Below are 25623 nucleotides of genomic sequence, written 5' to 3' on the forward strand. Positions count from 1 at the left end.
GTTAGATTCCCCTCTCAGCCATGGAAACCCATTAAGTGACTCTGGGCAAGTCACATAGTCTCAGCTCCCCAAAATCCTGTGATAAGTTCACTTTAGGGTCGCCATAAACTGGAAATGACTTGAAGACACATAACATGAGCATAGGTCAGGTTTATCCATGCCGACAGCCTGCTCTGAGGTACACCTAGGTGACTCTGAGCCCCAAGAAAGATAAAAGCAGAAGCAGCCCTTTAGGGCCACTTCTGGAAAATATTAATCCTTTTAATGGAATTGAAGAGGTCAGATTGAATCATGAAACTCATATAAAGTACAACTGCTGCAAAGAATGACAGTTTCTTGGACTGTTTCTAGTTCAAAGGACAATTATACTTTTAATGTACAGTTGTTCTGGGTGTCGTTGTTGTTGTGTTCCTTTGTTTCAACTTATGGTGACCCTAAGGCAAACCTTTCATGGGGTTTTCTTGGCAAGTTTATCAGACGGGGTTTGTCATTGCCATTCTCTGAGGCTGAGAGAGTGTGATTTGCCCTGGGTCACCCAGTGATTTTTTGTGGTCGAGCTGGTCTCGAGAGTCATCATCCAATGCTCAAACCACTACATTACACTGGCTTTCTCGGGTGTCTAACATAGCTAAATTTTCCAGAAGCAGAGCTCAAGAACAGCCTTCAACAGAACATGACGGCTTTAAATGGTGGCGGGGTGGCATCTTTATAACTTAGAAAAATAAGGCAGTTGTTTAGTTTTTTTAAAAAATCTTGGGCAAGCAATAGAGTCAGTGTGGTGTAGTAGTTTGAGCACTGGACTATGACTCTGAAGACCAGGGTTTGAATCCCAGGTCAGCCATGTAAGCCTATTGGGTGACCTTGGGCAAGACACACATTCTCAGCCTCAGAGTTGGCAAAGGCAAACTCCCTTCAAAGAAACTTACCATGAAAGAATAGGTTTGCTTTAGGGCAGGCCTGAACAACATATGGCCAGAGGGGCTCATGCAGCCTGCCAAGCAATTTCCAGTGGCCCATGATGAGGAGGTGGGACAAGTTCCTGTGGGATGTGTGGTAGCTGGCTGCTAATAACCAGCCAATGTCTAAAGTAAGGTTTACAAGCCTCCTCCACAGTCCAGCTTTACTCCCAAGTTCTTCCTCACCATCCTTCCAATGCCAATGCTGCTAAAAATAACTTCCAGCTAAATGGAAGACGAACAAGGAGAAAAAGAACTAGGCAGGCATTTAAAAACCCTTGTAAGAGGAACTCTGCTATCAGAGGCCTTGTATTTTAAAAACTTCTCAATTTAAAAAGCCATTTGTAGTAGTCTATTTTAATTTCCTACAATCTGCACTTTAAGGGGAAATATCACATGTGCCCATGTGAGAAGTAGGCATACTTCAATCATGATTTGGGCGTATGATAAACTGATTGCTGACAAGACATGTAATACATCTCATTAACTAAATGTTGAACACAGTAAGAAAACCTTTAAAATGTATTAAAACTAGTACTGCATAGCAAAGTATTTTTTAAACATTTATGTGATTTCATGATAAGTAAAAAGCTTAACAAATGTAATTTATTAATATCATTATAGTAACTGAAATTTTTCTTTTTTATAATCTAGTTTATTTGCAAAATAGTTTAATCATTAATTATACCTTTATTTGGCAAGCAAGCTGCTAAAACCTATGTGCGGCCCAAAGAACTTTAGCCTATTTTAATTTTGGCCCTTGCCTACTTCCAAGTAGTGCAGTTCTGCCTTAGGGGCTTTTTAAATTGACTTGAAAACACATAACAACCAAGGAGCAGACAGGTCAGTTCTCTGCACTGTGGCTGCAACTGATTTTGAACTTGAGCAGAAAAGAAAGGCCCGGAACAAACGATTCAAATGTGCAATGCTGGCACCGATTTTAGGGTTAGGGACCGCACAGCAACCGCACAGTCCCTAACCCTAGTACATTCTGGCATTGCAATAATGGCGACATCCCGTGTACACGGGCACTGCCATTTTGACGTAATGGACACATAGCGTCCGCATGTTGCAATGCGTTCGGTACATCACCAGTGCGTCATTGGTGCACTCGCGATGTAACAATGGAGGTGCAAAAAGAACCGTTTTTCCAGATTCTTTTTACTCCGGAGTGACAGCGTGCAGTTTGGGGACTGTGCCTTCTTTCCAGAGTAAAAACAGGCGCCTGCAGACAGTCGTTTCTCAGCGGCCTGTACTCCTTCAGAGACACTCTTATTTTGTCTGCCCTCCACTGCCAGCATGAATTCAAAAAGGAAGTGGAAAGGTCCATAAAGCACAGGGTGACCAGATGCCCTCCTTTTCCAGGAAATGTCCTCCATTCCAGCCTTCTGTCCAGGAGGAATTCCAAAAGGCCCTCCATTTGGAGCATGACTAAGAAGCATGGATTTACATTTATCTTAAGGGTTTTTAGCTCAGGGTGACCCGGACTCTTTCTTTTCCAGGACCTGTCCTGCATTCTAGCAGTGTGACCAGATGTCCTAACTGCCAAGGAGGCCAAGGCACTGCAAAATGGAGAACATTCAAGAAAAAAAATGTTGGACATTCCAAAATCAAAGCCAAAAATACTTATTGAAATATAAATCTATACTTCTCAGGCCTGCTCCACATGGAGACACTTTTGGAATTCCCCCTGAGCATGAGGCTGAAATGTAGGCTATGTCCAGGAAAAGGAAGATGCCTGCTCCCCCTGCATTCCAGCCTTCTGTATTCCAAAATGTCCTCCATTTGGAGCAGGACTAGGAAGCATTCATTTATATTTCTATGAGTATTTTTAGCTCAGGGTGCCCACAGGTCCTCCATTTCCAAGACCTATCCTCCATTCCAGCCTTCTGTCCAGGAGAAATTCCAAAACCTCCATTTGGAATAGAACTATGGGTGCATCCACACTGTAGAAATAATCCAGTTTGACACCACTTGAATTGCCACGGCTGCATGCAATGAAACCCTGAGATTTATAGTTAGTTGTTACTCCAGAGCTCTCTGACAGAGGGCTAAACGTCACACAAGACCCCTCCCCATTCCCAGAATGCCATAGTATGGAGCCAGGACAGTTCAATGTGGGATGGTGATGATGTCAAACAGGATTATTTCTGCAGTGCGGATGCTGCCTAAAAAGCATACATTTATAGGTCTAGAGTCCAAAATCCACTGCAGAAATATCCAGTTTGAGACTGCTTCAACAGCCCTGGCTCAGTGCTAGGGAATCCTGGGAACTGTAGTTTTGTGAGACACTGAGCCTCCTCTGCCAGAGAGCTCTGGGGCCACAAGAAACCAAGACTGCTTTAGTGCTGGGGAATCCTGGGAACCTTGTGGCCCCAGAGCTCTCTCTCTCTCTCTCTCTCTCTTTCTGACAGAGAAGCTTCAATGCCTCCCCACAAAACGACCATTCCCAGGACTCCCGAGCATGGAGCCAGGGCAGTTCCAACTCAACCTGCAGTGGCTTTGGGACCTAGGCAAGGGGTTTCCCACCCACCCCCTTTTTTTTCCCTTGGGCTCTCTTCCTGGGGTAGCCTCCTTTCTGCGGTGCCTGGGGCACCTGAGGAAACCGGAGCTGCTGCGAAAAGAAAAGGGAGGGAAGAAAAAGACAAGGATGAAAGGTCCAGGGGCTCCATCGCTACTGTTGCTGCTGCAGCTGCTCCTGAGCCAGGAGCACAGAGGAGGAGGAGGAGGAGGAGGCGGCGGCGTCGCTGTGCATGCTGGGCTGGGAGCGGGGGGGGGGGCTGGGCCAGAGGAAGAAGCAGGAGCCAGGCAGCGGCAGGAGGAGGAAGGACTTGGACTAGCCTTGCCTCCTGCTGGCTCTCGCTCGCTCGCTCTCTGGGCGCGCGCTTGGAGAGGAAGAAGCACGGGAGCCCCGAGGAGGAGAGCAAGTCCAGTCGGCGGAGGCGGGACAGGGCTGGAAGGAGGCGGATCCCCCCAGGATGGATTTGGGGGGGGGGGCAGAAAGAGAGAGACAGAGAGAAGCTTCTTTGCAACCACGCTCTCTTTTCGCAGGCACCCGACATCTCCCTCTCTCTCTCTCTCTCTCTCTCTCTCTCTCGCTCCTTCCTAGAGATCCATACATTTCCCCCTGAGCCTCTCACCTCCTCCTTTGGGGGACTCTGACTGAAGAGAGAGAGAGAGAGAGGAGGGGGGAAGGAGGGAGGGAGGGAGAAGAAGAGAGAAACATAGAAGCCCCCCCCCCTAATTTTACCCCAAGAGGCTCCCCCTGTTTTTCCCGAAGGATTCGCCGCTTCTTTTGGCCAAGGACTTTCTCCTTCTCTCTCTGGAAAGGACTCGCTCCCTTCTTTGAGGCACAAGCTCCAGCCCCTCTTTTGGAAAGGACTTCTTCTTGCCGGGGCTCCCTCTCTCTCTCTCCGGCTGCCAGGGCCCCGGGGCTCGGCCTGGCTCGGGGCCCCGGGGGCGATGGTGGTGGTGGCGGGGCTGGCGTCCGATGCGGCGGCGGCGTCGCGGTGGCCGGAGCATGGCTGAGCGGAGGAGCAGCAAGGTGCTGGCGGCGGTGGCCTTGGGCTCGGTGGGCTTCCTGCTCATCCTCTACCAGTATGTGGGGCCGGGGCTGAGCCTGGCCGGGGGCCCCGCGGGAGCCAGAGGCGGCGCCAGGGGCGGCCTCCGAGGAGCCGGAGCAGGAGGCGGCCTGCGCGCTTCCTTCCCGGAGGACGGGGAGCTGGCGGCGGCGGCGGCGGGCGACCTCTTTCCGACGCCGGACCCGCACTACGTCAAGAAGTACTACTTCCCGGTGCGGGAGCTGGAGCGGCGCCTGGCCTTCGACATGAAGGGCGAGGACGTGATCGTCTTCCTCCACATCCAGAAGACCGGCGGCACCACCTTCGGCCGCCACCTGGTCCAGAACGTCCGCCTGGAGGTGCCCTGCGACTGCCGCCCCGGGCAGAAGAAGTGCACCTGCTACCGGCCCAACCGGAGGGAGACCTGGCTCTTCTCCCGCTTCTCCACCGGATGGAGCTGCGGCCTCCACGCCGACTGGACCGAGCTCACCAACTGCGTCCCCGGCGTCCTCGGCGGCAAGAGGGAAGGCGGGCCCAACGCCAACGCCCCGGCCCCCGCCAAGAGCCCCAGGTGAGCGAGTGGGCGAGGGAGGGGCCTTGGCAAGGCTGGAGGCTGAGAGAGTGTGCCTGCCTTCCTTCCTTGGCTGTGCCCCTGAGGCTGAGAGAGTGTGACTTGTCTTCCTTCCTTCCTCCCAGGAGCAGCCTTGGGGCTTCTTGCCCCAACTGTGTGGGAATGTTGTGTGCCTTCTTTCCCACTTAAGGAAAGAAAGAAGTGCAACATTGTGCTAGGAGTTGCTTGAGTGTCTTCTGTGCCTTCCTTTCCCACTTATGGCAACCCTGAGGCAACCCCAACCTGAGGGTTTCTTGACAAGGTTCATGCCCTGACCATGCCCCTGAGGCTGAGAGAGTGTGACTTGCCCTGCCTTGGCTCTCCCTTCCTTCCTGGAGCAGCCCTTGGGCTTCTTTCCCTGGCTGTGTGGGAGTGTTGTGTGCCTTCTTTCCCACTTACTTTGGAGTCCCTAAGTAGAGAAAGAAAGAAATGCAACATTGTGTGCTAGGAGATATTGTGTATCATTGTGCCAGGGGTTATTATCAGGCTTCTGTGTCTTCCTTTCCCATTTGCGGTGTCTCTAAGGCAATGCTAATCTGCAATTTTCTTAGCAAGTTTTGTGCCCTGGCCATGTCCCTGAGGCTGAGAGAACGTGACATGCCTTGCCATGGCCCTTCCTTCCTTCCTTCCTGGAGCAGCTTTAGGACTTCTTTCCCTGAGTGTGTGGGAGTGTTGTGTGCCTTTTCCCTCACTGATTTAGGAGAGCCTGCGTAGAGAAAGACAGAAGTCCAACATTGTGCTGGGAATATTATCTTTCCCACACATGGCGACCCTAAGAGACCCTGGGGTTTCCTTGGCAAGGTTTGCTCAGAGGGAGTTGGCCCTGGCTGTCCTCCTCAGGCTGAGAGAGTCTGAGGGCGCCCAGTGGGTTTCCATGGGTGAGCTGGGATTCAAAACCTTGGCCTCTAGAGTCGCAGTCCAGGACTCAAACCACTCCGCCACACTCTAGGCTCCTTCTACCACCATATCTTCCCAAGATATGAGAAAAGCCAGGCTGAAAAGTAGTGCCTGGCCCAAGCTCACTTAGGGAAGCCCCTGTTGTTGTAGCTGTGTGCCTTGATGTCCTTTCTGACTTATGGCAACCCTTAGTTTTCTTGGGGTTTTCTTGGTCAGCTTTCTTCAGAAGAGGTTTGCCTTGGCCTTCCCTAGGCCATGCTGGTTCTCTTCCTAGCCAGATGTATGTATGGAGAAAGCCTTCTTGGAAACTTTCATGCTGCTTGGCATGATCAGATCAGTAGCTGTCCACCCAACTCTCCTGCCTCACAGCCTGGACCTCCTGGTTGGGACCAGCCATTGCCTCAGATCTAGGAGCTGGTTTATGCTATTTGCTGTGCTCAAAGGACTGTGGGAAGGGAAAGGTGGCTGGACTCAACTGCGCTTCCTTCACTAAAGAGTTGGTCTTCTTCCTCACCTGGCATTTACTGCACTACTGCTCACCCCAGGTTTGCTCACTGCAGCTTTGAGGATCAGGCTGAAAAGGTGGTTGTCAGTGGAGCAGTTTTGTTACCTGCCGGAGTCTGTTGCTTGTATTCCCTTGGACTGTGCTCTCAATATGCCAAGACTCATGGGCACCTTTCAACAGCTGACCAATATGCAGAAACTCCACAATTCATGTAGTGTGGTTTTAGTGCTGAATTACAATTCTGGAGACCAAGTTTTCGATTCCCAGCTTGGCTGTGTGAGCTTAGAATTCAAAGATATAGCTTTGTTAGTCTTGGAATCAGTATGTAAAGCGATATTATAGCACTTTTGAGACTAACTGAAAGAAAAAAGTGGGCAGTATTAGCTTTTGTAGACTACAGTCTACTTCCTCAGATGCATTTGGGTTTGCTTGAGCAAGTTACACTTTCTCAGCCTCAGGGCAAGGCAATGGCAAACCCCCTCTGAACAAATCTTGCCAAGAAAACCCCATGATAGGTTCACCTAAGTTGGAAACAACTTGAAGGCACATAACAATAAGTCTGGAAGAGAAGGAGGAGGCAAGCGCTGCACCTGTGGAATTTCTTCCTGTTGTGCAGCTGTTCAGTGTGTGACAAGAGCCACACTTTTCTGCTCTCAGAAAAGTGCAGAAATTTCCCCTGCAGCCTTTATGTCTTCATAGTGTGTCCACAGAATTTTCCTTGCTTACCAGTTTACCTCACAGTATCCATTTCCCTTTAGAGTACAACCTTACACTGCTGCCACACTTCTCCTGCCACATTTGCAGTTAAAGAGGGGAGTCTTGAGTGTGTGCAAAGTGCCTGCTCCTCATCATCATTACAGTAAGCCTTCTTGCATCTGGGAACAGGTAGCAAAGTTGTGGCTCAGAGGTGGATACTTTTCAAGCAGTTTTTCCCCCCACTGTGCAAATGAAGCACTGCTTCTCTTCCATCATAGTTTGCACACACACACACACAACAGCTCTCCTTCATCTGTTTGGGGAATTCCCACATCACCCATATGCTACATAGAGAGCATGCACTCTGGACCTTCCATCTTGTCAATCACAGTCTTTCTCTCTTGATGTCGTAGATTGCATCATCTCCCAAACTTGACCCTTCTGGCTCAGAGATGCTCTTTCTCTTCCGCTCCAGAGTCTATATACAACAGGTACACCACAACCTGTTTTGCACCTTTCCATTGCAGTCCTGGGTCTTGGGATCTGTGTCACATCCCTTTTCAGACTAGACACTTTCTGCCTCACTCTTGTGCCCTGCTCTGGACCATATGTAGCATATGTCACTAGTATTAGTTTTCCTCTCTTACAACCTGTCTTCCCACCCTAATAATATTGTGTATGTAGTTTAAGGAGTGCACTGTATTCTTTCTTCACTGTATTGTTATGCTTATGTTGTTAAAACTACTGTAGCAACTTCTCTTAAATTTGAACTGTCCTTTTCATTTTTCCTCTTTTGCTTTGCTGGCCTGCCTACCCTTGGCTCTTCTTTTTAGAAAGCATATGTCTAACTGGTTACAAAGCATCCTTTATTCCTGACCTGGTCACAGATCCCTTTCCAGCTATGTGTATATATGCATTCAGTCCTTCTACACTGTAGCCACCAAAACCATCTCCTCTTTCTATCATTGTTCATGGTTTTGTCCCCCCCCCCTTTTTTTTTTTTTTTTTACCTAGACTGGTGTGATTCTGAGAGGAAAACTAGTACGGTAAACCTTGGCTTTAAAAAAGCAAGAGAAGTTAGCAGTAGACATTCTTATTGTATTGTTCCCTTACTCTCATACTTCCATTTTTTTATATCCTAACACTTTAAAAGAAAAGTATTCCCATTTCCTGTTATTATTTGGTTAAGTCAGTTCTGTTCTGTGGGTTAAGTCAGTTCTGAGAGCTGGTTTTATTTCTTCAAGTCATCTGAAATACTTGTAATTCCTTTCTTCCCCAAGTTTAATATCTTGGAGTCTGATTCAAAGAGCTATTGTTCAGTTTGCGTCCCACCTAGTGGATGTAAATCATTGATCATTACTACCCTTTAGAGGCTTTTGTTCCAAAGTTTAGCTCCCTTAGCACCACAGGATTTTATGTTCACATTTGTTAATGCCATGTGCTGTGCGTGTATATTGTTAATATCCTTTATAATCCTTCCAGTGAGTAGGCAGCCTTGGGAAGCAGAACAGAGGATAATTTTCTCTCACTACGACTGCCATGCCTATTTCTTTCTCTCCTTTTTTGTCCCATTTCAGTTAGATTTGTTCAGTGGGGTGGGGCTGCATTCTGTTACTAATGGTGTTTATTGATTCTGCTGTTGTTGCTTCAAACCCACCACCCACCCCAATCTGTGTGGATTTCAGTGAATCATGCTAAGGCTATCTTGCAGTTTGCTTTTATGCAGACTGAGCCAAAAGTATCAATTCAAAGAACTTCTTCTAGGTTTCCTTTCTGCAGACAATGCGCTCCGTATTTACTCCATTTATATTTGGTCAAGTAGAAAAATATCTCTCAAAGTTAAAATTGTAGAACTATTTCTGGTTTTCAGACTTTTCTGGTAAAAGAGGAAAAACTGAACTTTGATTCTTAGCTAGCAAATCATTAACCTTGCATAAAGACCAGTACACAGATTTATGGGTAGGTCTAGTTGCCCACCATTAAATTGAAACTTACATGTTGATCTCACTATGGTTTTCTTTTGCTAGAACAATGAAAGGATGAGATCGCATGAACACAGAGAAGAGGCTTTGCCAGTGTTTGCTGCAGCAGCAGTGGCCACTAAATTACTTGTTCTGGCTTAGGAATCCCAGATAATGCTGGGACACTATAGGGCAGTGTCCCTTATAATGGACGACTTTTATAATCTAAGGGACTCTGTATCTGTGCCCTTGGCTTGGGATTTCCTTTACTTTGGCATCTGATGCTACTTAGCAACCATCAGGTTTAAAACCTGATCCCTTTGAGTTCAGTGGTACATGTATGAGTTGCAGCCTTAAACTGATATATTGTAGAAATTTGCATCATGTACATGTCCTGGTGTTCACATTTAGATTGTCGCTTTGTCTAGATGAATATCTGATGAGTGAAGAAGTTCTTGAAGTTCAGCCATAAAAGATCTGTGGTGATGCGGAGGCTTAGTAAATCTACTGCTCATAACCTGCCTCTATTAATATGCAATGTTCTGGCCACTCATACTTTGTACTGGGAATGTTTTTCTGAAAATGCTAAACAAGAGCTGCCATCTGACTTTGTAATAATGTCCTCCTGTCACATAGGCCTATTGTACCGCAGTCTATTTCAGCATGTCCACAGAAAGATAACATTTCTCTTGCTTGTAATGAAATCTGGCTTCATAAACAAGGGCTGTTTATGTAAAACCACTGGTGGGGCGAATTTCCTTTGTTGGGACAGAAAAGGGATTCATTCTTGCATTATTTCCACTACAGTGGTGACTGTATCACTTCATTTCCCCCTCTGAATAATGTATCTAGGGTAATGGAACAGCCTATGCTTTTCATGTCTGGCACACATTACAGAGCCTGCTGAGAGAAGGAAAATTCAATGGGTGATACCTTTTGTTGAGCCAGCCGGCTTCTCTTGAAGCATGTGCAAGATTCTGAGAGTCACAGAGCTCTCTTCATGTTGCAATTGGGTTTGCTGTTGGCATTTTTATTTGAAAGAGCAGGTGATAGGAATGTTCTTCCTCCAGATGTATTTCACTTGAAGAATCATAGCCTGTGGTATTCAGATATGCATATCAGAAAGTAAGTTCCATTCAGAGAAGTTCAGTGTGGGCACACATAGGCTCAAACTTAGTCGCTTAACCATGCAGTTATTTCCACTACAGTGATTTATTTCTGCTGCATGTCTACTCAGATGTAAGTTTTGCTGACTTCAGGTGGATTTACTACACAGTCAGTCTGTCAAGATTGCAGCCTGATTCCTTCCTTCTCAATTGAAACTACTAGGTTTACTATTTTGGATTACTATTTGGAATTGATGTAGTAGCCTCCTTCATTCTGCTATTTTCTACTCACTGATATGATCCTTCGTCAGGGATGTAAGTGTAGGAAAGGTGCATGTTTGGCGTGGGAAGAGAGTTGAGTTCCCCTAATGTATGCTGCCAGCATCTTACATGCATTCTTGAAGGTCGTTCAGCAGCACTCATAAATACATACAAATTGGGAGCTAAAAGACTGTTAACCTTGTGAGCTGTGCCATTTTAGTACTGCTGAGTGCATTCTTGCACTGTATTCCAGAGCTGTGTATAGTACATGCATCCAGAATGCAGAGACCATTGTTTTTCAGTTTTAGGTTGGACTCGATGTCAAAAGGCATTTTTTGCAACCAACACTTAAACTGCTGCTTGTTTTGCTGTAGTGCCGTTCCTGTAATCCTGAATCTGCATATTCAGGTGGTTTTTGTAGGTTTATGATAGATGAAATACAGAAAAACTGTTGAACAGTTACTCCATGTTACATTCTCTTCCAGTTTATGGTTAAAAGCCTACACCTTTTCTTTGTCCTCCAATTCTATAAACAGATAATGAAATGTGTTTGGTGTGGATGAAATTATGAAGATTTGATACATGATCCCTTTTACCTTGTATTTGAAGAAGAACATAAGAAATGTTCTCAGCCTTTGGCCTTAATGGTGTTTTGGACTCCAACTCCCAGAATCATTGACAATTGGCCATTGAGGCTTCTTGAGAATTCATGTCCAAAACCTCTGGAGGGACCACTGTCATTAACATCTCACAAGTGGATAAATATGCTCAACGGTGGGAAATAAAGGGTTCTGTTTCATGCCATAGAATAAACAATAATAAGGTGAAGAATAATAAGGTGAAGAGACTGTGGCCTGATACAGACAGGCCAAAATAAAGCTGCTTCGAGTCACTTTGGAGGTATGCTGTTTAAATGATACATGCATCCTAAGAGTCCAGAAGCCGCACCAAAGCCACGCTCCGGTTCTAAGGACTGGACTGCAGCTTTGGTGCAGCTTCCAGACTCTTAGGACGCATGCATCATTGAAACACCATAACTGCAAAGTGACTTGAAGCAGCTGTATTTTGGCCTGTCTGTATAGGGCCTTAGTAATAGTTGATCATCCAAGAAAGCTCCCAGACACTGAGGAATTAACACAGCAGTCCAGTGCACATCTATTCAGAAGTAAATGTTGGTGAGTTCAGTGGGAATGCTCTGAGGTATATGTGTGTAGGGTTTCAGCTTAATACAATAACCTTCTTTTACTACATACAAGATAAGACTAATGGCCATGTTCACTGAAGGCCAAACTAGGTATTATTCAGGACACCAGTGATTGAGTGCTTTTTTGTATTACTAACTAGCAAAGCCACATGGTCGGTCTAAAGACTAGGGAAGTGGCACTTTGGAAGATGTGATGCTCAACTCTTTTCTGCAAGAAGTTGGTGTGAAAGGTCTCCCATGCTGTGCTCCTAGGAACAGGGCTGTATTGGTTCTCTCTTTCTGTGACTTTCCTCCCACTCCCTCTGTTTCTCTGCCTTCTTCCACCTTTCCAAATGCATTATTTGTTAAAATGTGAGCTTCCTCCATAGGCTTACTTAATCTTGGCTTTGTGTGCGCATTTATATGAGTCTGTCACTGAACTCTCCCTGCTGAGCTTTTGATTTGATTTTCTCACTGCCTGAAAAACAGTTGGGAATACCCCTTTTGTGATCGCAGTCTAAAAATTAAAGTATTAACAAATATGCAGGTATAAATATATATAACTCTGCTATCAAGTGACCTGGCTGATTTTTTTTTTTGGGGGGGGAGTTATTATTTTGAGAGAATTACCTACAAAGACTTGGGCAGAAATAAAGCTGTCTGTCTCTTTGGCCTTACGTATTGTTAAATAGATCAATGAGATGACTTCTCAGGCATTTCTGGCAAGCTATTTTCATCCCTTTAAGCTCTAAAGGAAACAACAGGGCTCTAGTATTAGGATGGCTTTTGTTTGCCTGTTGTGTTGTGGACTTTCACAGCATGGTACCATTTTTTCCTCCCCAACTGCAAATTATTTGGGATATCCACTGTGTCCACATTTGGAAGCTCTGGGGGCACCATGCCAGGACAAGCTGACTTGAAATGTTTTAGATATACAGACGTGAATGTTTGTGTATGGGTAAACAGATCCTCTCTTGTGCAATCCTGTGTCAAGGGAGAGAGCTAGGAACAGCAAACATCAGCCTTCTCCATTTTTTGATCCTTTGAGCTTGTCTGTAGCTAGCAGGTTTGAAGAGTGTTTTAGATGTCTAGTGCAGTGGAAAGGTCTCCCTTTCCCATTTACTTTCCATTTTGTAGTCCTGCTGTCATCATAATGGCTATGATAGGGGTTAGGGATGATGGGGTAACTGTGGTGTTTCTTTTCTTTTTTCAAACTAAACCGTAGCATCTTAGAGTCACTGAGTTGGAAGGGACAGCAAAAGTTATATAGCCCAACCTCCTGCCAAGTAGGAATACTGAAAGAGATCACTTCTGAGAGATGCCCATCTAACCTCTATTTAAAGACCTCTAAAGAGGAGTCTACCATCTTCTCAGACTGTCCATTCCACTGTCAAGCAGATCTTAACAGTAAAGAAGTCCTTCTTAATGTTTAGGTAGAATCTGTTTTCTTGTAATATGATTCCATTGATTCATTTTGTAGTTTCTGGAGTTTCTGAGACTAAATGATTTGTTCCAAAGTAAAAAGAGTAATCATCCTATAGTTTATTGTGTTGTTGCCAACCTTAGGATCTTTAATGAAAATTACTATAATACAGTGGGCACTTGTTACCCACTGGGGCTTGGTTCCAGGACCCCCATGGATAACAAAATCCATGGAAGCTAAAGTCCAATTAAATACAATGGCATAGCAAAATGGTGTCCCTTCTATAAAATGACAAAATCAAGGTTTGCTATTTGGAATTTACACTTTTTAAAAAATATATTTTCAAGCTGCAGATTCTTGAATCCGTGAATAAAACATCTGTGGATAAGAAGGGCCAAGTGTACATTACATTTATACTGTGGATAACTAAACATGTATAGAACCTTAATCTTTAAGACTACATGTATTTGTCTTGAGTCTGAAGAAGTATCTTACAAAACTGTCTCATTAAATGAAATGTTAGGTGGGTTCTAGGGTAGCACAGGTTAAACTCCAATAAATATAACTTCTCAGGCTCTTGTCTATCTGTGCTCATCCACCTCCATGTTAAATCCACTGAATATACTTGGGCTTAATTCTGAGTAAACATGCAGTGGATTTTCCTATTGAGAATTTTCTGTCTCATGTTCCATGAGCACTAAAGAGCACTTTGTATACAAGAAAGGTAATGTAAGAGGATAATTTTTAGGGATGGCACAATATCAGGATAGTAAAATGCTTTGCTGTGTGACTTAAGACCTGCTGAAAAATTTTAGTCTCCCAACACACACACGCATACCTGTGGTAACAAATTTCCTTTGACTGGAAGATATTAACATTTGAAAACTGCTAACTGTGTTAAAGATCTTGTTCATATAGAAACCTTCTGTGTCAGTGTCCACAGATTCAGGAATGCGCAGTTCCAGTCTCTAGACTCTACATAGTTTGATGTCCACACAGTAGCCTGTTTTTCATTATGGATTGCTGTCATACAAAAATGTATTTTTCCTAGTGCTTCCTTTACATGAAGGTATAAAGCCTTAAAAATTGCATTATTTAGAACAAGGGTCTGCCATTAGTTCTAGCCAGCATAGCCAGTTGTGAGAGATGATGGGAGTGGAGGTCCAGCAAGATCCAAAGTGCTAGACATTCCCTACACTTTATCTCAGCCTGACTTTCCCTGCAAAGTTAGGGTAGGCCATCAGTGCTGCACTAAGCATTTGCAAGGAAGAATGGGATGGAAAAGTAAGAAATAAATACATAATTTCTAAGAAGTTTTACTATAAACTTCTGGTTTTTCTACCTATGGGACTAGATCAGTACTGAATCTACTTTTCCAGCCCAAGAAGCCTGCCATCAGTCCACCAAAGCTCTCATACTTAAAAAATGTGAGTCAAATTCAGACAGTTTTTTTTTTGCCACAAAACTATGCTACAATTTCACTTGTTGTTTTTGGGTACCTTCACGTCATTTCTGACTTATGGCATCCATTGTGGCATTTTCTTGGCAAATTTCTTCAGAGGGGGTTTGCCATTGCCATGCTCTAAGGCAGGATTTGCTATTATCTGCAGTTTTACATTTCCTTATGTTCAGAAACATGCCCTCCGTGGGTATGATGGGCGTACTGTTATTTGAAAGCATTATATAATTGTTAAGTATTATTACTAACTTGTGAATAAGTGTGGTTGGAGGTAAGTTATCATCATCCACTTGGAAGCCTATTTTAAAAATATGTTCCTTTTGCCCTTTAAAAGCCTACTTGTTTATATCATAATGTAAGAAATGCTCAGTACCTTCTTTCCTGCTGGATTTCTGATTCGGTCTATATGACTAAGATGCTCCTTTTCTCTAGAAATGGCTTGTGGAAGCTCTTCTCGTGATCTTAATTGAAAGGTGCTTTCCTGTTCTGTAAGTATTACTTTTGGGACCACAGAGCAGTACCAAGTGCTAACAAGTAAAGGAATTTTGATCACAGCAATATATAGGAAGGCCTTAGAAAGTGGATGGAGTTATAAATAATAATAATAAAACTTTTATCTATATCCCGCTTTTTGTAATAAAACAATCAATGTTTTTTCAAGGGCATTGAACTGATGAGCAAAAAAATGGGTTTGGTTTATTGCTGAGGGGAGGGGTCATAATGGAAGAGGGGCTTATCTCTAACAACATGGATTTAAATAGTTTATTAGTCATACATTCCTTTTAATCATAGCCACTTAATTTCTGCCTGAATAATTGTTGACTTGACACAGGTGGCATTTGAAATATGTGCAAATTTGCTTTGCTCTGTTTTACCTTGTGTTAATGCTCAGCTTATCTTAACAGCTGAGAGCCCCTTTTAGAAAAGCAGTTCTTAGCAATTGCTTGTCATCTTTAAGAAGAAAACGGTGATTTGCAATTAGTGACTTTTATGCTAACACCACATCTTGTTGTATAACTCCAGCTTATAAACTGCCGATTCTTTGACTATGTTTTGCCCCAGATCATAGCACTGGCATTTTCTTCAATGCAGGTTGTTTTTTTAAAAAAATAAAAATTAGGGTAACATTTTCTCCTTTTTTGGCAGAGCAAACATAATGAAAAAGTATTGGGCCCGAACAGACAGGCCAAAGTAAGGCTGCTTCAGATCACTTTGGAGATACGCTGTTTAAATGATGTATGTGTCCTAAGAGGCTGGAAGGACTGGAGCACATCTTTGGTGCAGCTTCTGGCCTCTTAAGATGCAGGCATCATTTAAACAGCATACGTATCTACAAAGTGACCTGAAGCAGCTTTATTTTGGCCTGTCTGTTTGGGCTCATTGATACTCTTTTTTTTAATTGTGTTTACGTTGTGGAATAGACTTTCTGAATAGATTCTTCTGCAACTTCTGCAGTCCTTGTGTCTGTGTTTTGACTGGAAGTGGAAGTAAAATGGAAGTAATATGGAGGTGGAGGTAAAATTCAGAATATTCCCTAGAACAGTCTTTGAATTAAATGTATGTAAGGCCTAATATGACTCGAAACTGAACTGAATCAAACACTGTTCTTCAAAAACATCAAATAAATGTCAGTGCTTTACTTAGCACAAAAGAGTGGATATTTTCTTCTCTCAGAAATGCAAACACATGTTTGGTTATGCTCTGAGAACTAGACTCCTTGATGGCACCACAAGCAACACCCTGAAAACTGATAGTTGAGGCAATTTCACATCGATGTCTGTTTGCTTTGTTCACCCACTTCTGGCAGCTTTGGGCATAGCAGTCTTTGTTCCTGTTTTTGAGAATCTGTTCCTGGTCTTTCAGTAAAATAACATTATAATGGAAAATGAGTCCACATGCACAAGCTCATAAGTGACATTTGCACAATAATATCTTGAAGGTATCCTTGTTTTTCCCCTTCATATAACATTTGTTCCCCACCCTCTGTCATCAGTAATCTCACTGTCATGTAAATATAGAATTGGGGAGTGTTAGAGTGAGAAAATAGGTGTGTGGTCCTTTTACCCTTTCAGTAATGATTTTTGTTAAAATGTCAGTAAGGGTATTACAATCATTGGTGGGGGGGTGGAGATCACTGTTGCATTACTGAGACAAATTGCAGGAGACTGCTGATTCATCATTTCCAGACTGCTTTTGCTTTTCCTAACAGAGACACTGGATGGACTAGGAGAAGAGGCATCAAAGTGTAATCATAATCGGTCAACAATTCCTTTAGTTAGAATACTGTAAATCAAGAAAGACTAACTTAATTTTGTGCTCCCCCCCTCCCACTACACACTGCATCCTTTTAAAGCTTCCTTTAAACAGGTTTCCCCAAGGCAAAGTGGCAGACACAAGTTGTGAGACTACATAAGAAGTAAGAATGAATAGCTAATGCTGTAGCTGTCAGCTGGAATGAATAAGTGCCTCACTGAAAACACACTCAGTCCCCTTGCCAAATGGAGTTGCATACCCACTTCTAGAAACCTCTGGCATTTAGGGGTAGCCTGTGAACACTTTGTTTTTCCAACTGAAGTGACTAGTCAGTCAACGTTTGCCCATTTTTCACAGTGCCTCCACTTAATGTTGATTGGAACTTGAGTTAGGGATGGATGGACCCTTAATTTTTGCGTTCCCCAGCAGATTTATAAAGCAACTCTGATAATTTATGAAGAAATGGACAACTTCTGGTGAATGCATATAAAAACCCAAACCAAAAGAACTGTCAATGATCTGTGCTTGTCAAATTTAGCAGGCACAGTTATGCACAGTACTGTATAAAGAAAACCATGATGTCCCTTCCTGCAGAGTAACTGTATCTGTCTGAAATAAAGAGGTAAGAGCTCTAATTCAGTTAACATGAGTAGTTTCAGAGAGCCATATTAGTCTGTCACAACATAAAAAGTAAAATGGGGGGGCTGGGGAAGAAGGATTTTAATAGCATTTCTTAAGACTAACTTTATTTTAGCATTCCATGTTTTGAGATGCCAGTGCATGTGAAGAAGTGAATTAATAACCATGAAAGCTCATGCCACAATAAATAAGTATGTTTTAAAAGTTGTAAGAATAAGAAAGAGGTATTGTTTGAAGGTTTCTAATTCAAATTTTAAAAAAATGTTGATCAATTCCTTCCCCTCATTATTTCCCTTTTAATGATTATGATTATTACACAGAAATGGAGGGAAAATGTCAGTTTCACTTTCTCTCACTCTACTACTATTGCATGTTCTTTCTTTCATATTTATGTATCATTGCATACATTTTAGGATGTTTTCAATAAAAGTCAGAATCAAATGGAATATCCCTAATCTGAATACTAGTTTGATAGCCAACTAGGCTGGACTTCCTGGTTCTATGCACAAATGACCATAAGAAGCAAAGTAAAACATGTATTTATCTAAGGCATTTATAATCTGGCTTTGTTTTTCTCTTACAGTGATATTAATGATGAATAATATTTGGTAGAACCTGCATACTTGTAGAACTGAAGTTAGAAAAGAACCCAACATGTTGCACAGAAGAGACAGTAGGCTAAGCCACACCTTGGAAGTACATCGATCAAATCTTAATTCATTATTTTTAGTTTTATTAAAAATTTGAAAACTTAGGTGTGATCCAGACCAGCGCTTTGCACCGGCCTGGCCACATAGTAGGGTTGCCCAAGGGCGGAGCATCCACATGCCCCGCAACCCTAGTATGTGGCAGTGCTGTGATCATGGTGGCCTCCCATCTACACGGGGGCCACCATGATTACGTCATGCACGTGCCGCTTCCAAACGGTGGGGCACATGCGTGACATCTCTGCACCGCCCCAGGCAGCTTACTGCAGCCTGGCTGTGACTCCTGGGGTATCCAGAGGCATGAAGCCCCAAGGACACCCCTTTTCCACACCACAGAGAAGCAGCATTTTGCTGCTTCTCCGTGGTCCGGAAAAACTCCAGATTGGGGCCGCAGGGCTGCTGGTGAGGCTGCCCTGCCCCCAACCCGGAGATAAAAGGGGCAGGGGCAGGCCACCCCAAAGGGGCGGTATGTACTACGCCCATGTTATAATTCAAAATATGTCATCTTACTTGTGTCATGTTATTTTATGTTATTGGTTTTGAAGAGTAACTTGAAAGGAATCTCCAGTTTTAGCTGGTTTTTTTTTTAATCCAATGATTAAATAATTATTTTTAATAAACAATTGATTTTTATAATTTCCTCATGATTTGATACTGATCATTTTTAAAACTTCTTGTCAATATAGTAGCACTGACAGTAGTGTTTTTGACAGCTGTAGTAAGCAAAATTGCACTTTTCGGCTTTTGAGAGAATTGTCCAGTGCAACCTAACAACATATGCCTTTTGCCTAGATGACCAATCTCAACTTATCCCAACTAAAAAGAGAGGAGGAAACATTGGTCTGTATCTGACCCATTAAAAGTTTCTGTGTGGTCCATGTAGCACAGTTACTTTGTTTAATGGTTATATTTGTATCAATAGTTTTTTGTCCAAAAGAAACTCAAAGTAGCTAACTGGAACATATTTAAAACACATACAATAATATCAAAAACAGCATCCAAACAATAGGAAGCCACAGCTTTTGCAAAATACTACACTAAGCATATGAGTGGGCAGCTTACCAGCAACATGTAACAGCCATGGAAAGTTTTCTGCTGGCTGCTACTGGGACAGGTGTAAGGTGTAACTGTTAGTTCATAAAACCTCAAACATGTAGTTTCCAAAGAGACCACCTTCTCCCTTATAGAATCATGCAATCTGTATGATTTGCTTCCACCCAGTATAGTAGGCCTTTGGTATCTGCTGGGGTTTAGTTCCAGGAACCCCCATGGATAAATAAATCTGTGGGTGCTGAAGTCTCATTATATACAGTGGCCTAGTAAAATGATATCCCTTATATAAAATGGTTAAACAATTCATGATTAATAATCCTAATAAAAATCCATAAAGACTAAGATTTGGATCTTAAGTTGCTCCTCTGTTGATGGATATGGGGAGACGTGTTTTTTCCATATCCCCTTTTATTTGTTGCCACACTCATATATCAGATTTTCCAAACCACGAGAGCAGATTTTGAAAGTGTGCAAGGAGGGCTTTAGGAGGAAGGAAGAACATAGAAACTTTAGACCACAAACTGTTTTCCATTCGCAGAAGAAAAGTTAAGATCCAGACCAAATCTATAAAGTTATAGGGGGATAATAAAATAGTACAGATGTTTCTCAAAAATACATACTTTTATACCCTCCCATTCTACTTGGCTCATTGAGGCTGAATTTCATATACATTTTCCTAGGAATATACACTTTCCATTAAAGTTAGTGGGCTTACTTCTGAGCAGGCATGCATAGGAATGTACTATCAGTATTTAATCATTTTGTATTTTTCTGGGAACACTTGCAAGTGAGGATATTAAGTGGGGCTTACTTCCAAATAAGTAGTTTTAATCCAAAAACATCTGGAAAGTTACAGTTTATCAACTAGTGATTGCCTCCCTTGATCTCCAGCCTTCAGTAAATGGAGAGGTAGGTTGGAGCAGGACTACCCTTCAAATTTGAACTTCAGCAGAATTTTGGATTATCATAGATTCTCTCTCTCTTGGTGGAGAATTACCAGAATCCAGTGAAAGAGCTGTCTGTCTGTCAAGAGCACAATCCTCAGTCACATTTATACAATCCTAAACACTGGTGCTGTAACATTGGTTGGGCTAATATGAAGTCGAAAGCTTTCATGGCCAGTATCCATAGTTTTTTGGGGGTTTTCAGGCAATGAGGCCATGTTCTAGAAGAGTTTATTCCTGACGTTTCACCAGCAGCTGTGGCTGGTTTCTTCAGAGAATGTACCAAATAAACGAACAACATAGTTCTGATATGTGGATGACACTTTCACCATCTGGAACCATGGAGAAGAAGATCTGACTGTATTTTTGAACCATCTGAACAACATCTACCCAAACATCCAATTCACGATTGAAAAAGAACAGGAAGGAACATTGCCATTCTTAGATGTCCTGGTTATCTGCAAGCTGAACCAATAGTTGGGCCACATAGTATACAAAAAACCTACACACAGAGACAGATACCTACATAAGAACTCCAACCATCACCCAGGACAACAAAAAAGCACAATAAAAACATTGGTAGATAGGGCAAAAAGGATCTGTGAAGACCACTTCCTGGAAAGTGAATTGAAGCACCTAGACTGGGCTCTACAGACTAATGGTTCTCAAGCTCAGACATTAGAAGGGATGCCAGACACCCCCCCCCCAAAAAAAAACCCCATAGGAGTGAAGATAAACAACCACCCAAAGGGAAGGTAGTTTTATCATACAGTGTGCCAGCCTCGAGCACACGGCTTTGAGCTTATGTGCTCGGGGCGCAAGGGGAGGCGTGTCCCATTTGGATGAATGGGGCGTGTGCTGCCATGCACACAAGCCCCATTCACTTGAATGGGGCTCAAGCATAGTTGGAATTCGCCTTACGTGGGGGGTGGTGGTCCAGAACAGATCCCCCGCATAAGGCGAGGTTCGACTGTACATCAAAGGAGTCACAGACAGAATAGGGAAAGTGGTGAGGAAGTACAACCTCCAAATGGTCTACAAACCAACCAAGAAAATCCAGCAAATGCTGTGCTCAGCAAAGGGACAAGAGTCTCTTCTCACAGCTGCAGGAGTTTACCGCATACCAAGCAGCTGCGGACAAGTCTACATAGAGACCACCAAATGCAGTGTTCAAACACGAATCAAGGAACATGAGAGACACCGCAGACTGGATCAGCCAGAAAAAATCAGCAGTAGCAGAGCATGTTATAAATCATCCTCGGCATAAAATGCTGTTTGGAAACACTGAAATTCTGGACCATGCCAACAACTATCAGGTCAGAATGCATAGGGAAGCCATTGAAATCTATAAATACCTGGACAGTTTCAACAGGAAAGAAGAAACCCTTAAAATAAACAAAGGGGCAGTACAGATGGGCGGCTTTGTGCCACCCATCTTTCCCCCTGGCTGTGCTGCAGGATCTGCTGTATAAAAGGAACCGCTTTAGGCTCTTTTTATGCAGTGGACCTATGATGGCTCTTCTGCCCAGAGCCATTTGGGTGCTTGGGCGCCCTTACATCACGAGGCTGCATCTTGTGTGAATGAGGCCGCAGCCTTGTGATGTAATGGTGCCGATAGTAGGGCTCGGCGCATATGGATGCTGTGCCTTACCGAGCCCTACTACTAGTGCAAACTGCCCAACTGTACTGGGTCAAAGTTTGGCTACCAGTCCTGAAAAAACACCAAAATCAAGACCCAACAAATGCTAATGAAAACCATTCAGGGTGAGGGGGATTCTGGCAGACAATGGATTATTAAATAAATGGACACCCTGTAGGCCTTGCCATTCAACAACAGAACAATATACAAGATGTAAATCATTTCCTTTCAACCAACAGTATATATACCCCACTCTCTTTCCATGCCATCATTCTCTGAAGATGCTAGTGAAACGTCAGGAATAAACTCTTCTAGAACAATGGCTTCATAGCATCCAAACCCCACAAAAAACTATTGGTTGTGCTGTTGAAGGCAACAATTCTCTTGTTGCTAACCAGGCAGTTTTGGGGTGGTAGTTGTAGAGGAGAGCAGATGTTATGACAGTTTCTTGCTATGTTTCTCCTTAGGACTGTACCACTGATGGACTGACATGGATGCTTCTTACCCCCAATTGGCTCACAATATTAGATTAAAATATGTAATGTATTAAATATTTCAGTGTCAAGCATAGGCAAGTAGTGCAGCCTTTTCCTTCCTCGCCTTTGGGTTCAGATATCTCACAGGAATGCTAATCTTCCACACAAATCCAAATGAATTCTTCAGGTTGGGTAACTGGTCGATTGGAAAGGTAAGATATTCCACATAGAGATGGAAAATGTATCTCCCAGTAGATACTGTTAGATTGCAACTCATGTCAACCTAGGCAGTGATTGTGAGAACTGCAGTCACTGAAATGAAATGTTCCTTGTGCTGCTACTCAGAACATGTGTAGATATTCCATCCTTAACAAAACAAACAAACAAACAAAAACAGTGAGGAAAGGGGTGAGAAAACATGGGGTGGTTTATGCTTGGAAAATAATGCATGTTATCTGGGCTGTTGCTGGACAAAAGCCTCACCTGGAAGGGCTCTTAGTCCCAGGCTTGGGCTGCCTAATAAATGGTTAGTGGCAGTTGGAAGCTTTGAGTACAGGCTGCATTAATCACTCGACTACAGATGAAGGTTTCCCTTGTGTCTTGTCATTCTCTGTCCCCAAAAGCAACTCAACTTTACAAAGTTAATTTGTATCACTTTGGCTGGCTTTGAAACACAACTCATTTGTTCGGATTGTCTCTCTTTTGGATTCATCTTAACAGCCCCATGACGTCTTACCAGCCCCTTACCGAAGAAAATCAGGAATGAACTTGCCTAGTACTTTCCCACAAGGCCTTGGAGGTGCAATTTTAAAAGCACTGCATAGAAGTGAATGAACTTCTATGAAGTTCAAAAGAAATCTTAACAACTAAGCCTTTGTTTTAAATTGCGTTCTGAACTAGGGTGTAAAATACTGTACTTCCTGGTTCTGTAGTTTTGGTGTTGGTCATTAGTCACATTTAAGGAGATTATAAACAGAGGGGAAAAAATAAAGCCTAATATTAAGTAGAGTTTATTGCAGTAACCAGAGACAGCTTGTATATGTGGTTAACAAAGTTTGGAATAAATTTCTAATGAACTCCACAAGAGTCAAATGGTGATCTATTATGAACATTTAGCAACTGAATCTAAGCAGTATTTTGCACAAAGGAGTTCTTTGCTTGGGTACTTCACGTCATAAAGAAAGACCAAAGATGCCATGCAAGACCATCAAGTATAGACCTGAAGCTCCGGAAGGAAACATTATCAGAGCATGGTATAGTTACTTTCTTGGACTACAGGTCCCAGACTTCCCCCAGAGAAATGCTGAGAGCTGTAGTCCAAAAGAACAAAACAAAAACAATTCCCAAGCTCTGCACAGAGTACATGCTATCAATTTTTGTGATAAAAACCCGCTCCCTTTTGTAGACAGCTTGTTAAGGCACTTAAAAGTTCTGACTATCTTATTTAAAAAAAAGAAATCCCAAGGCAGTTCTGCTTCTTCATTTTCTTGAAATTAACTGGGGGCAGTCACATTTCTGTTCCATCATTCCCTTTTCTGAAGCTTTGGTGCAGGAAAATCCAGAAAGAATGGCAAAGAAGTTGATATTTTTTTCAAAGTCAGTTTCTATGAGTCAGATCAAGTAAAGAGAGTCTCTGTTGATTACCCAACAACCCTTTCCCTGGAATCCAATTACAGTATAGATTTGATAGGAAGGAGTAGAATGAATGCAAATGGATTTTGATTTGCGTTTATAAATATGTACATAAGTATTTTAATATATGTTTCCTGGAGTGGAGTGCAAAAAGAATTTATTTGAAAAAGCATGTGGTAAAGTGTATGAATCAATGCTGCTAATTGAGAGGGGGGATTAAATTACTTTGGTGTGTGTGTCAAGGAAGGGGAAGCTTTATTCTTCCAGATGTTTTGGCCTACATCTCCCAGAAGTCCCAGCCGGAATGCAGAGTAGTAAGAGACTGAAAGTCAAAATATTTGGACAGCCTGAGATTTCCAATATAAGCCACATATGATCCAAAACTCAGCAGAAAAGGAAACACATTCTTTGTGATGCTTCTCATCATTGAAACACCAGAGTGATCCTACTTTTTTTGGCAGCGAGAGGGGGGAAAGGCAGCTAGCAAATCTACACAAAATTTTGAGGATCTCCCCTTGTGGAATACAAGTACAAATCTCATCCCCAGCATTGTGTGTGTGTGTGGAGGGGGCAAACTCCCTCCCCACATCATTTAGCTGGATTATTGTTTTTCCTCTTGTTCCTCCTCCAGTTGTTCACAAATTGACAACTGCAGACATAGACACAAGTCTAATAGATGCAGTCAGATGGGCAGAGTAGATGGAATTTATTTACTTGGCATCCAGCCACAAGAACTAAGTGACCCTACTGTGAGATTCCTAGCACTTACCAGGAAAACATCAGTAGGCATGTCTTTGCAAAGAAATCCAAACATAACTTAACAGTTTGCAAGACATAATTTTGGAAGAAGAAAACATTAAAGACCTTTAATTTTGATTCAAACTGAGCAACAGATACAGAACTCGGAGCAGTTGGATTGGTTTTGTTTGGTCCTTCTGTTCTAGGTGGTGTCTAAATTATTTTAATCCAATTTGTACCTTTATTTTTACAATTGAAGGAGTAGTCATAAAAGGATACCATGTTTTTGGTACTGTAAAAACAAAAACAAAACATTAATTACATTTATAATGAAACACAACTGACAGAAGGAATAGTCTGTTAGAACAAAAATAAGACCAAAAAAAAGGTATGTTTGGAAATTTAAGCCAGGATATGGGCTCTAAACTATGCTTAGTACAAACCTTAGTTTAGCATGTGATTGCTCAGTTGGGCCAAATTCAAATTTTTGTTGTGTGTGGCTCATTTGGTTTATGTTTCCATGATTTGCTTTTGAATGTATTATCCCATTTTCATTGTCAAAATTGTATTAGAAATCTTAGATGCAGTGAGGACTTACTGAAGTTTGCACGTGTAGGTACCCTCCCTCCCTCTTTTATGCTTCTAAAGAAACTTTTAAGTTGGTTGAGATTGTTTCCAAAAAAAAATCCATAAATACTTAGTAGAAGCCTCAGTACAGTTCCGTTATTTGTAGGGGAGCAATTATGCTGTTGATTCAGTTCAGCCTGTATTGCGCATGGAAATAAACAGTGGGAATCATGGGCCCTCCAGATGTTGGCCAGGGTGACAAATGCCTTAGTTAACATCCTGACTGGATTACTGCAGTGTGCTCTATGTGAGGCTGTGTTTGAAGGAGGCTTTCACCTAGTCCAAAAAACTGCAGCCA

General features: G+C 42.8%; 1 protein-coding gene across 2 annotated transcripts in view; it reads left to right on the top strand.

Annotated features, from left to right (window-relative positions):
• Positions 1 to 3780: 3780 nt before the first annotated feature.
• Positions 3781 to 25623, top strand: part of HS6ST1 (heparan sulfate 6-O-sulfotransferase 1) — a 274081-nt gene continuing 252238 nt past the window's right edge. The window contains exons 1-2 of one of the 2 annotated variants that reach the window (XM_042460374.1): positions 3781 to 5087; positions 7638 to 7715. In XM_042460374.1, coding sequence (XP_042316308.1) covers positions 4447 to 5087; positions 7638 to 7715 — 719 coding nt within the window. In that variant the 5' untranslated portion in view covers positions 3781 to 4446. The remainder of the gene's footprint in view (positions 5088 to 7637; positions 7716 to 25623) is intronic. The other variant, XM_042460375.1, reaches the window with a different exon arrangement.

Source organism: Sceloporus undulatus, chromosome 3 (genome assembly GCF_019175285.1).
Source record: "Sceloporus undulatus isolate JIND9_A2432 ecotype Alabama chromosome 3, SceUnd_v1.1, whole genome shotgun sequence".
NCBI lineage: Eukaryota > Metazoa > Chordata > Lepidosauria > Squamata > Phrynosomatidae > Sceloporus > Sceloporus undulatus.